Genomic DNA, 13,318 nt, shown 5'->3' with positions numbered 1-13,318 from the left:
TTAAGTACAATCAACTTAGATATAAGTCATTTCAACTTAAATTACATCGAACTGACTTTTAAAAAATGAGTTGAATCTTAGCCTATATAACCTATTAAAAACTTTTTGAACTAGTTGAACTAATGAGTTAAAGCAATGCAAAAAAAAATATTGTCATAACTTATTAATCATATAATTTTTTAGAATGTCTAAAGTGGCCTATCGAAATAAGTTGTAACCTAAACACTCTGAATGTTTAATTATTTGTTGTGCATTAATTACCCGTGTCATTTGTCACATTATAAACGCTGCTCCTCACTGCTTTGCCATTCACGCTCGTCTCGCAAACGTATTGACCTGGTGATAAGATGCCGAAAAAGCCGGTCTTGTGGTCGTAAAACAGAGAAACCACATCCCCACTCTGCAGGTCTCTGAGAATCACTTGAGAATGTGGGTTTGTAGCGAGGCATGGGATAGTTATGCCCATCTCATTTGTCTCAACAACAGGTTCAGACACGAATGGAACCTCAGGATCTGTGGAACAAGAGGTGAGTCATTTTTACAAAAACATAACATGCTAATTTGTAGGCTATTCAGTAGTCGTGAACAATAACGTACCTGAAACAAAAACGTAGATTTCAGCGTTTCTTTCAGGCTGATCCACATATTCGCAGGTGTAGAGACGTGTGTTTAATGCCTCAACATCAGTGATCACCAAAGTACTGTGATTAAACCCGGAATGCATTTCGCTGTTGTCCGGTAATGGTTCGGCCCATCTCACTCTGCTTTCTCCAGAGCATGTGATGTTGAACTCCGAATGAGGTGTCAGAATAAATTCTTTTTTATCTGAATTAATGACCGGCCAAGGTTTTGAAACATCTGGAAATATTTAATGTATTTAATTAATTATACTGTAGCTTAATAGCATGCATATATATATGAAAAAAATAAATAAAATAAAAATAGCATTAATCAAAACGTATTATAATATTATTATTATTATTATTTATTTTACTAATATAAAAAGAGTTCTTTATTTATACATATATCTATATATATATAGTTTTTTTTATTCCACATACCTGAAAATACCCCTAGTAAGACAATCCCCAAAACGAGATGTGTCTCCAGGAATCCCATGGTCACTTTGATTGTGCTCAGCTGAAAGGGAAGATGTTACGATTTTAAATATTTTAAGAAAATATGAAAATTATACATATAACTTTTTTATTCTTTTTTTTTCAGTTCTGGGTTTGATCACTTGTGGTTAATCCAATGTAAAAGATGAACCTCTATTAGCTCAGGTAGCCTGAATCATCGGAAGCAGAAAGTTTTGGAAAGGTTCAGTGCCAAGACATAAAAGGTCTTTAAGAGTCTGGACGCTGTTCAGTCAGTAAACTGACGCCAGACTCTGTCGGGGAGCGCTTGGATAGATCGTTTCAGCTTCAGCTTTTTGACCAGCAGGTGGAGACGCAGTACTACACATTTCCCCCGACAGACCACCGCAGCGAGATACGAGGTTCCAAAAATTACGAAAAGACTTTGTTTACATTAGTACAGTTTTAACTTTTTAAAATCCTAAACCATACGCATAACTTAAAATATAAGACATAATAGCTCATATGGACACATCTCAGTATTAAGAATGGTTTATCTTTGTAGCCTAGTACTGCTTATCTATGTGACTCTGAGCGGGAGTTATGAGTTATTTATTTAAAATCTATATTTTTCTATAGATTGTATCTTAATATGCAATTAAATTTGGCCATCTGAAATAACATTTATATTCAAACGTTTTATGAACTCTATAAGACTAAAGTGCGTAAACAAGATTACAGTGCTGAAGCACAAATTTTTGCATTCTGTTTATGTTCCTGTGATTTCAAAAGTCCCGTCGCTGGTCTTAAAAGCTTGCCTTGCCGAGTTTCTAATCAGACATTCCACGCGCGCGTGTTTTATCTCTGTCTGTCTAATCCTCAGACCCCTGGGTTCCATCAGCGCTTCAGCACACAGCCAGTGTCACTCAATCTGAAGTGGTCAGCTCTGTTATTGCAAAACTTAATTATCCTAAAAAAAAATGCACCACCTATTTAATTGGTTCTCTGTAATATAATAATAATAATAATAAATCAAGGTAAAAAATTGATGAAATCATATCCAGTTCATTAAAACTTTTGTGAAAAAATGATACCGCAAGGTCTACTTCAAAGTGAAGGGGGGGAAACTCTTTTTTTCTTCTTCTTTTTTTTTACAGCCCAGAGAAGACTGAAGCTCTGCCATTTGCTCATTTCAGCCCCACTCAAACTAATTATCCTTGGTGAATCCGGGGGTGTTGAGTAAGACTGTAATTAGTCGACCCCTTTCTGTGCCGCAATTTGGGAATCAATTGGATTGCCGTGGGAATCAATTCTGGAATGGCAGACGGGTGCTCTTTTGGTACCGCTCATCTATCCAGCGGTGTCTGAAAGCACTTTTCTCCGCTAACCCCCCATCACCAGGCGCCCACACACAGACGCGCAACTGGCTGCCAAACACACCCGATCCGCTGCGCTTGACACTCTCGGGCAACAGCTGAGCGAGGGGTGCCATCCAACACCCGGTTACTTCACGCGTAAAAACGATTTCCATGGGAATAAAAGAAAGCGGTCTAAAGATAGCCCGGTGAGGTGAAGTCTCATAGAGCAAAAAAAATCTTCTTTTATTTCATCCAGTCACAGCCTTATTTTAATCAAAGCAACATGGTCTCCTTGGTCCTTGGTAAATACTACCTAAATTGCATTAAGTTAATCCAGATGTGAGAGAAGTTCCCCATTCATGTAGATTCATCATCGACGCGGAACTCAGCTCAGAAGGCGGCAAAGAAGTTTTTCTAAACTCCTCAGTCGTACTTTGACTTCATCGCTCCGCAATAAATAAATATCCATCCCACTGACTAATCCAAAGAAGGGTATTCCAGAATGGTCATGGGCATCCCATTTAAATTTTGATGGGTAAACAAGGCTCAAAATCCAGTCTGAAATGTGTTTGCCATTAGATGCCAGTGCTGCGCCTCTCCAAGGGCTGAGACACCCCCAGCTGCGCGCCTGTGGCTCCAACTGGGATCCAGCACAACCAGGCTTTGACTTTACGAGTGATAATGCGGTTCCTTCGGGGAAACAAGTATATATCCTCCTCGATGGTGTCCAGAATCAAAGTGGAAAAATCCGTTTATTTTTTTCTGAGCTGAAAACGAATGATTGACTTGTCCATTGTGACCGTTTATGAAAAAAAAAAATATTAACATCCACTTATCATTTAAAAGTAAAATAATTCAGTGAGTTAATATAGGGCTAAAATATTTTTTTTGTTTTGTTTCTTTTTACTGGTCGTCTCAGAAACTGAGAAAACTAGGTAAATTAAAAATGCAATTGTTAAAAAAAGAAATAAAAGAACAGCTTTAATTAGTCTAAGTGCAATTGTGCTCACAGGTTTTTGAACGTCTGCTGGAAACTTTGCATGAAAGAAAATGCAAAAGAAACTAATTAAACTAATTGAAACATACAATACCTTTTTAATCCCTTTTGGTTGTTCCCTTTGATAAAAAAGAACAGCCAAAATGAATGGCAAAGCTCTTGTAAAATACTCTAATCAGCCCAAGGGTCCTCGGTTGTAAAGCAGTAGTAATCCTCTCCCTTGTGCTGTGCTCCTCCGTCCTGCACCACGGCCACTCACACAAATGCGCCTCTGCAAGAGCAACCTGTAATTGATTCAATGTTACAGTCCATCCTTCCCAGAGAACTAATCATCTGGCTCAAAGTAAATAACTCTCAGGAAACGGCCCTCCCCTCTCCCGCTGCCCCAGGCGTCCCTTCAAAATAAGAGTCCGTGTTTTCACACTGCAGCTCCGAAGAGGAGTCAGATTACTCCGCGCTCTGCAGTTCTGAAGGAGGTGCATGAAAAGAGGTTGAGCAGGGAAGAAAAGGAGGACCATATGTTTTTCGTAAGTCTAAGAGGGGGCCCTTTTGGAATAAAGGGATCTTTTTTGGGGGGGGACAATGAAGTCAAGTGACCCATTAAAAGTGTTTTTATAGAGGCTTAGGTAGGAAAGAAATCAAAGAATTGGGAATGCCCTATTACATTCAGTAACTCGATTAACCTTGTCAGCACGCTTCATTCTTCATATTCAGCTTTCCGATGCTTGCGCTTTTCAGTGGTGGTTGCTGTTGCAGCTATTTGCACTTTCTTTTATGCATATTGTTTAAGCTGACTTTCATTTGCGGTTGTTCTGTCATTTCTGCGACTTTCAACTTTGCAGTGTTTATTCAGTCATTTTTAATTCTCATTTTATATTGATTTATATTCTCGGATAATATAGTTTAATTTTGTGACGAGTGCAGTGTTGTTGTGAAATGGGACATTCAGCAGAGAAAAATCACTAAATTGTTGGTCCGTCATTGGCACGTGCTGACGCATGCAAGGGGGCGCTCTAACATAAGAAACAAAAGCAGTCGTTCTCGGTCTCTCACTCTCTCTCTTGTATTAAATAAACCGCATCTAAGACATATACTACTCATGAAATTTGAACTTTATACCCTTTATATAGGGTTCATTTGTGTATATCTGAAAAATATGTGGAAAATTCCCTTAAAAACAAAACTGCCACCACCTTTTCTTTTTCTCTCTCTCTCTCTTTTTTTTTTGCCCTTCAGCTTTTCTTCAAGACATAGCAGGCTGCAGATAATGGCTCATTATGATTTGGTACTCTACATGTCCCTGCACACGGTGGTTCGCAGCTCTGTGCAGATGACTGACCCGGACCCGGTATGTGGTGAGTGAAGCCCCGGGGTAGGCTTGGCCCCCCTCTAGCCCTCTCCGTTCTTCCTGCAGCCGGTCCAGAGGAGCCCGAAGCCTTGCAGCTCACCCTCGCAGAGAAACACACATCTCCAGTTGCTCAGCACAATTATTTCCACATGTTCGTGTCGCCCGGCCGCACAAAAGAACAGAGTCCCTTGTTCTGGAAACAAATGACTCTAATCGGACTAAAACTGAAGCCTTTAGAAATAGCTCGCGGGATACCTTGATCGGCGCTTAAATGCACTGAAGTGTGCACAATATTGTCAACAAATACGCGCAACTATGCAGGTTTGTTATTGTTTACTTAAGATATCTGCATTAAAGGTATTCATCAACGAGCGTAAGCAGACATGCCACACCATGTAGAGGATGGCTATGTGATAATGAAAAGTTTCCAAATGACTGAATATGACCAACACAGCTGAAGTCTCAAAAGGTGGCCTGAAAAGTTGCCGCTATTTTACCAGTTTTCCGATTTGGCTGTAATTTTTATTTAATAATAACGTTTAATGCAAATTGTAATTTTTATTTAATAAATGAGTTCCAAAACTACAACTAAACCTTGACAATACAATACCACAGGACTGGTTTGTTCTCATTCTTGGGAGATTGTTCTCAACGGAGAAAATCCTAGATAACATTAAATATTCCATTCAGCGATAATGAGACTGCTGGTCGGAAATCCTCGATTTAGGTTTAGATAGAAGAATGTCCAGTATGGGACGAATGCGTGAGCGGGAGGGAGAATCTGTCTCAGCCACGGGACACCAGCAATTCAGTCCACCTCCTCACAGTATGTCTGACGCCAAGATGAATAAATATGCGCATACAGAGAGAAGTTTCGGCAGAGCTGAGTTTCTAATCTTTAATTTCTGAAAGAAGAAATGCGGTGTCTTGAGTTTTTTTAAGCCTAGCCCTAGTCTATCTGCAGAGATATAACCACATGGTGGCGTATATGTCCATCGGTGGGATAGCCTACATCCATCTCTCTCCTGTCGTCAGTTCAATTCAGTAAGAGAGAGAGTGAGAAAGAGAGCGAATTAATACAATTGAATCGAATAACAAACCACATCAAAACGAATGGTTTTAACTTTATTAGCACAATAACTACTTATGAAGAGAGGGTGAAATAACGGCAGAGATTTGAGGTTTAACATTTTTACATAGTGTAGGCCTATATTGTTTGCATCTCTCTCTCTCTCTCTCTCTCTCTCTCTCTCTCTCTCTCACACACACACACACACACAGATAGAGAGAGAGAGAGAGAGAGAGAGAGAGAGAGAGAGAGAGAGAGAGAGAGAGAGAGAGAGAGAGAGAGAGAGTGACAATGCTTCATGGTGTTCACAGTAAAGAGATGGGCAGGAAAAGAGTAGACTAATAACTTGTTTAGTTGTACTTTCTACGTTGTCAATTGACTTAACACAAATGCAAATAATATAGACAATTCAGTTCAGTGTCAACTTTTCTTAAGGCAAATTTGAGATTAATCCTCATAGCTCATTAACTGTGAAAATATGCACAGATTTTGTTTGCATTTATATTTGAATAGAATGTATCTGATATATATATATATATATATATATATATATATATATATATATATATATATATATCTTATAAAGAACATAACTTTGTTTTTAAGAAGTTCGTTGCATGGTATAGTAAGGTTTAGAGAGATTAATTTGATCATTTTTATGATTAAAAAAAAAGAGAATTCTGAACTCGGACTCTTATTCTGTCACTTATGGTTTTCTGTGCATTAGTTCAAACAGATTTCAGATCTGGTGAGCAGTAGTTGGTGATATGGAGTCACACTCCTTGATTGGTCAGTTGTCATCGGTCTCAGTCTGTCGCGCTGTTTTCACACACGCGCTGTCCAGCGTGCTGAAGCTCGCAGCTTTTTTTCTTTCTATATCGGCTATATATTTGTGGGCGTGTGGGCGTGTGGGCGTGTGAGCGTGTGGCCGAGGCAGAGGCGCTACTGCTCTGCGCGGAGGAAGTACTTTATAATGAATAAAGGCTGACCTTGGACGCAGAAAACCGAGTCAGCACAGGCGTTTAGCCCAGGAAGAAATGTACCTTAAGAACATGCTTTTTCTATGGGTTTGGGATGCCCAGAAATCCGAAATTTCAAAGCAAAAGTGAAACAATAATTTCATTTTTTTTTTTATCTGTATGGCAGAATTATTGGGTGATGAAACTGCATATTGCCATATATTCTGCATATATAATCTGTTAAAATGGGTCCCTAATAATAACCATCATTTTGTCCAGATTTTCATAAACTTGTGATTTTCTTCCCTAAAAGTCTCTGGTCTATTCCAAATCTTCAATCCTGCTGGTTTCAAAAGGAAGCTGGGCAAGAGTTGCAGAGTAATAGCTGTTGCTCTGCAAAGACCAATCTGCATTAAACTTGGTTTGCATTGTCAACAGGATATTCAAGCACCAAAATTCGTCAACTTCCGACCATAATGGGCGCTAACACCAAAAAACGCTTGTAACTGCAACCTTTCTATCGAGGAAGTTGAATTTGTGGTTTCTTTTGGAGTTTATTTGCTGCATGTACCAACATAACCATAGATAACATTTTAGCAAATCAACAAAACTGCTTACAGCCATACAATTCAACAGCCTTTTATTGCAAGGCCACTAGCCTTTAGCATAATCTGCCACGAAACATCAACTTCACATCTTAATGCAAAATGTCCCCACAGTTCCCTTCCATTGGGCCTCTTTTTTTCATTAAGTATACTGATTATTTGGCAAATAGAAATAATTTTGATGTTTGAATGCTTTTTAATATAAAAATCAGATTTAAATGAATGTAATATTTTTGACCTTGCAGTCTTGTTCTTGACTTATCAAACCTCTGTTTCTCTGTATTGTCTTTTTCCACTTCATCCACCTGTTCTGAATCCACATTTTGAAATCTTGTTCAGTCAGGTTTAGTGTTACAGCCAGAATGCCTTCAAGGCTGTAAAATGTAGGCTATAGGGCCAACTTGTTAAACAGAAACTCTTTCTCCAGTTCCAGAAGCGGAGGCCTATACTGTTTATTCGGTCTGGCTCCTCTTGTTGTCCTCGCAGAAAAAAAATCCCTAAAATGTAAACGTTCAAAGAATCACAATACATGATGTTTTATTAGCAAAGTTTCGGGAGGAGCACGTTCAGTTAATCAACTCAATTAGAGCGACAGGAGGTATATATACATCAGACTTACCTCTGTCCCACAACAGTTTTCCAGCATCTCCTCAATCCTAACTATTCCTATCCCAGCCTGGGATGGGGGTGGGTACTCTGGGTTCGGGCCAAATTCCGAGCTCGGAGCCCTCTCCTCGGACAGCACACCAAATTTACTCTATCTGATTGGTGTGAACTTGTGAATTGCTTAAAGAACATACAATTGATTACGATGATACATTGATATGTTTTTATTCATTCAGATTATTTCTCATAGACCTCAAGCCTGCTTTCCAACTAAATTACTCATCCATCCATCCATCTTTCTTTCCATCCATCCATCCATCCATCTATTTATCCATCTATCTATCTGACGCTGATCCCTATTTCCACCTGAAGAAGTTGGCCAAAGTAATAATATTCTATATTCATATAATGGCCTATATTATCTCATTCAAAGCTGATCTCTTTTTACAACGGCTATACATTCGAATCCAGCAAAGCCACTAAGCACACTTGATAATAGTGGGCACGCTCAGAGGCGCAACAATGGGACGCATTAAAGAGGAGTTGACACGTCTCAGAAAGGACCCATTCTAGAGAGCGCAAAAAAAACGCACATATTGTGTGATGACTGAGTTCCCACTAAATTAAGTTACCATGGACAGCACTGATGGGACACGTGTCTAGAATTCGCAGTTCCAACATCTTTGAAACAACTGGTTTCGGACGGAAACTCAGAGAAGCCCAAACGATGTCCTCAAGTTCGACGAGAGTGTCACATCAACCACGTTTTTCATCATTGTACTTTGCAGTTTAAACTATTAAAGAAGCGATTTCCGCGACTGAAGACAAAACCGGTTTTGGAGGCATTCATTGCCCGAGTGCCCCACTTCTCTCAAGGCGAAAGCAGCTGCAAGCGCTTAAAAGGGGATTCTATTAATTGCTCTTTGTCCTGCGTATAATTGCCCATTTTGCGAAAGAACGTAATCTTTTAAAAGCGGAGCTGTACTTTGTTTCCATTTTATATTTGATTTTAAGCATCGGATTCTCAAATATGGTACTCAACTGCACCACCCAAGTGATATTAAATGCCATAACACCAAATGAAAGCTTGCATCACCTTGCCTCACATCCCAAATAGCTTAAAACAAGTTTATAGCCTACAGCTTGCAAAACAAAGTAACTGCCAATAGGCTAAGTAACTAAATAAATGAATAGGCTATTTTTAATTTTTAATATCCGTTAAATATGAAGTAAAGTAAAAGTTCTCAAAAATCCAAACTCAAAACTTAGTTACATCTGACGAATCTGGGGTCAACCGTGTCACGTCTGAAAAACGAGTCAGTCCTGAAACGGCTGAAAACTCTTTTGTCGGGAGGTCTTTCTCTCTCACACACCTGCAAGGGGTGAAGTCTAATTCGATTAATAAGAAATTCAATATATATTCATTAGGTGCCTTCCCTCGATAATATATGATCGTGAAGCGAGACGTGAATGGAGGCCATTTATCCCCTCTCTGAAAGGACCTGCGTGGGACCAAAATTTCACCTGCTTCCCCTCTCAATTAGGAATGTATCCCAAACTCTGACGGAACACGAGTTAAATTAAGCGTTCGCTAATTTCCTATCACCCCTCCTACGTAATCCCTCAATTTTCAGAATGCCCCCTCAATTTGGCCCAAGTTGAAAGGTTCAAATAGTGCCTAATGAAACAGTGACTAAATCGTTTTCTCGCGCGCGGAGGAACCCTGTAGACGTCTCGTGAAAGGCCTTGAGCTCGCCGCCGTCGGGGGTCCGCCGGCTAAATGCGAGTTCCTGGCAGGACAATCTAACCTGTCAAAGCCTTTGGCCAGCTCTGCGTAGCTTTTTTCCCCCTCGTTCGTATTGAAGGAATTGCTACATAAGCAACCAACGTGGGACAAAAACTGCAATTAAACTCCTTTCGGATTAATTTAACAGGGGGACAACCGTCTCTTGAAAAGCGCACAGAATAGGGTCGGCGTATAATCGACTATCACCTGGCTCGTGAGATAGAAAGTCTCTGCTATAGGCCTTTTGTGGCCTGTGCACTATAGGAGGGAATATATGAGAAGAACAGTGGAAATTAAGTGAAAATATATCTCATATAATGTTTAAATGGTTCTTAAAGACCAAGTGAGCCCGTGCAGTTGAAATGAAAGAATAATAATAATAAAAATCATAATTAAGTGATACAATTTTAAAATCAGATCTGTAGACACAAATGAGTTTCACATTAATTGACTTCAGGAGGCTTTTAAATAGAGTTTCCCTTGTTCTCTTTGAAAAGGGGTCGGAAGGCTTTGCCGTGTTTGCAAATGCTTTTAGCGTCATAGCTGATACTGGTTTACACTATGGCAGAAATACAAATCCAGAACTTCACGTATTTGCAATGTTTGTCTCTCAAAGTTCTATTCACGTCGAATATAAATTGATGAGGGTTGAACGAGTGTATTTTGTGAGTGCATTTATAGGCTATACGGTTTGCATCAAACCAAATTTTCTCTGGCTTTTTCCCAACCCAACTTTTTTCATCCTGATCGTATATTGTCAATTCAATATGAATGTGATCTACCATATATTTAAATATATGCATATAATTATAAATAAATATGCAGGTAATGTTTTTATTTCATTAGAATGAGGTTTATTAAATGTTGGTTTGGATTCCTGTAATATTTAAACAGGTGTCTTCCAATAGGACAATTAATACATCTCAGAACTGATTCGTGTAGTTACAGGAGTGATTTATTTAAATAAATACAAATATACACATTTTTTAATAGGCACATAAAATTCAGGTGAAAAAAAAAAAATCACAGCTTCTCAGTAGTCTAGGACAGATTGGATTAACAGTCTGCATATTTACAATATCACGCAGGGAGTCTTTTATAATCTCCATTTGTCTAACATTTATCCTTAAAAGGAACAGGGATGGCAGAATGGGTTACCAGTGGTAGTTTCAAGAACGTTTTCACTTAAACTGTAAAAAGGTTATTGACTTGCATCACAACTATTATTTAACAGTTTGTCGTACAGATAAGACAAATAGCGGAGCTGTCAGGGTAAAACAATATTTTGAGAGGGAAGGAATTGGCAGTGCTAAATCTCCATACACTTTGGGCTATTGAACGACAGAAGACAGTGTCCTATAAATTCAGTCGTTTCAACGGATCCGTAAACTTTTGAATGTGTCATAAGGTACCAAACTTAAGTCTGTGATGTTCGTGACGCTTCTAGATCGGCGATGTTTCCTTCTCCTCTGTGGCTGACACAGGTGACAGGGATTCTTCGTCTTCAGAGCGCGGATAGTGTGAGTGGCTGCCCGAGCATTTGCATCCTGCGTGCGCGCTCCGTGGCGTGCCTTTGCCTTCTTTCTTGTGTTTAACGCGGCGGTTCTGGAACCATATTTTCACCTGTTTCTCTGACAGATTTAGATATGTGGCTATTTCGATCCTGCGTAAGCGGGAGAGGTACATGTTAGATGAGAATTCGCGCTCCAACTCAAGCAGCTGAGTGCTGGTGAAGGCGGTGCGCATCCGTTTGCCGTTCTGTATGTGGCTGTTGTCAGACGCGCCTATAGGGGAAAAAAACCACACACAAAAATATTAAAATCACGTCAATGCCTAGTAACTTTGCAAAATAATTCAACGAATGCCGTTAACACACCAGTTTGTTTATTTTAGATGTAATTGTTGCTAAACTGCATATCAAGATAGTGCATTAAAAGATAAAGTAAATAAAAAGTAAAACAAAACAAAAAAGTAACATGCGTAAAGACTTTTGCATTCAATATATTATGTCAAATAGTTGAGCGTAGGTAACAGGTGTGGTAGCATGCGCGCGCACCCACTCACCTAGAGACAGACAGTGATACCTCCGAGGGTCAGTGACGCTGTAGCTTGTGGGCGTGCAGACAGGCGCGTGTCCGTGTCCCGGGTGCGCTAACGCGGAGCTCTGTTGGTGTGCTACCCTCTGACAGAAAGCCGCATCACCGGCAGAGAAGCCCTGTCCTTTCAGCAGTGGGATTCCGCCGCGGGAAGAGTGGATATGCGAAGTTACGCACAGCGGACAGACACAGAAGGTGCCGGTCTTCCGGGACGGGCAAACGGGCGCAGTGACGCTCATCACGCCGGGAGAGTGCATGCCAATGGGGATGAGAAAGTCCTGCCCCGTGTGCTCTCTTAGAGCCGGGCGCGCGGGATCCTTGATAATCAAAGAGTCTACGTAGAAAGACCTCGACATGATTGCTCCTGTCTGCGTGAGATGCTGATGGTGTCAGTGATAGACCACACTGATAGCGTTGCTCCAAGGACTTGCGCAGTACACAGTGGTCTTAACACTGTTCTGAAGCCCTCGGGAGCTGGCTTATGTTTGGTAGTTCAACAAAAGGGACCCCGGAGAGGGCCGGCCCTAACGTCACCCACGTGCGCTGCACGGCCTAGGGGCTTTAGTACCTCTGGTGTCCCGAGACACGTGATGCCCAGGCGAGCCTCCAATCAAATCTTTGCCCATACAGTCTTGTTAGCTCACAAGGTGGCACAACAGCTCTGGCGAGTACGCCTACTGAGATATCAACAATTATTCTATTATACTCCCGCTCTAATAGATTCATATTTTGATTTACAGATGACGTTGGAGAGAGCGAGGTAAAGGCCTAAATTCCTTACAAGCTGAGCCATACATTGTCTGTATGTGTCGAATTAAAATAAGTTACCTCCTCCAAATGGGGGAATTACACCTCAGTTGTCAAATTATACAAATAAATAACACAAGGGATCATTGGCCAAACTATCTAAATGCCATGTATATAAGTAGTTAACAATCTTTCCTTTTTCTACTGTGATATGGGCTTAAAATCTCTTGAAATGGCTACTGTTTTATCACTAACTTGGCCTAACCTTAAACTTCAGACAACGTATAGAATAAATGATGTATCGACGGATTTGTATCTTTAAAACAAACAAAAGGCTACACAAATGTGCAAAACAAATCCTTTATTTAATTGTATTTATTTGAGAAATTATAAACAGAGATTAACAAAGGAAAGTTTAGTAGTAAATGAGGCTAATAATGAACTTCTGGGATTTAATAAACGAACAAATAAGATTATAACTGATTATAACTTTGGTTTACATTTTATTCGAAAATTCAGTTTAAGTCTGTTTGGAAAGATCTCGGGCCGGCAATTAAAGATTTATGATTCTCAGTGGAGTCTGGCCATTTGCAATTTGATAGCGATTAGGATTCAATTAGAAAGCGTTTATTGTAGAGGTTTTCGGAGTGGATAAACAGCCAGCTATTCCA

General features: G+C 39.9%; 2 protein-coding genes across 2 annotated transcripts; both read right to left on the bottom strand.

The window, feature by feature from the left end:
* Positions 1-253: 253 nt before the first annotated feature.
* Positions 254-3,767, bottom strand: LOC130097526 (platelet-derived growth factor receptor alpha-like). Its single transcript, XM_056264400.1, has 4 exons — positions 3,526-3,767; positions 1,062-1,140; positions 598-858; positions 254-513 (listed from the first exon to the last, which is right to left on the bottom strand). Exons 2-4 carry the CDS (start codon positions 1,117-1,119, stop codon positions 254-256), a joined length of 579 nt encoding a protein of 192 aa, XP_056120375.1. The 5' UTR covers positions 1,120-1,140; positions 3,526-3,767.
* A 7,270-nt stretch (positions 3,768-11,037) lies between these two features.
* gsx2 (GS homeobox 2) lies at positions 11,038-12,598 on the bottom strand. Its single transcript, XM_056264395.1, has 2 exons — positions 11,869-12,598; positions 11,038-11,588 (listed from the first exon to the last, which is right to left on the bottom strand). The coding sequence occupies exons 1-2, from the start codon at positions 12,254-12,256 to the stop codon at positions 11,248-11,250; spliced, it is 729 nt and encodes a 242-aa protein (XP_056120370.1). The 5' UTR covers positions 12,257-12,598; the 3' UTR covers positions 11,038-11,247.
* Between the last annotated feature and the right edge of the window lie 720 nt (positions 12,599-13,318).

The sequence above is a fragment of the Rhinichthys klamathensis genome, unplaced genomic scaffold, assembly GCF_029890125.1.
Source record: "Rhinichthys klamathensis goyatoka isolate OS25496 unplaced genomic scaffold, OSU_Roscu_1.1 h1tg000221l_1, whole genome shotgun sequence".
NCBI classification, from domain to species: Eukaryota; Metazoa; Chordata; class Actinopteri; order Cypriniformes; family Leuciscidae; genus Rhinichthys; species Rhinichthys klamathensis.
This window is presented reverse-complemented; position numbering and strand designations above follow the sequence as displayed.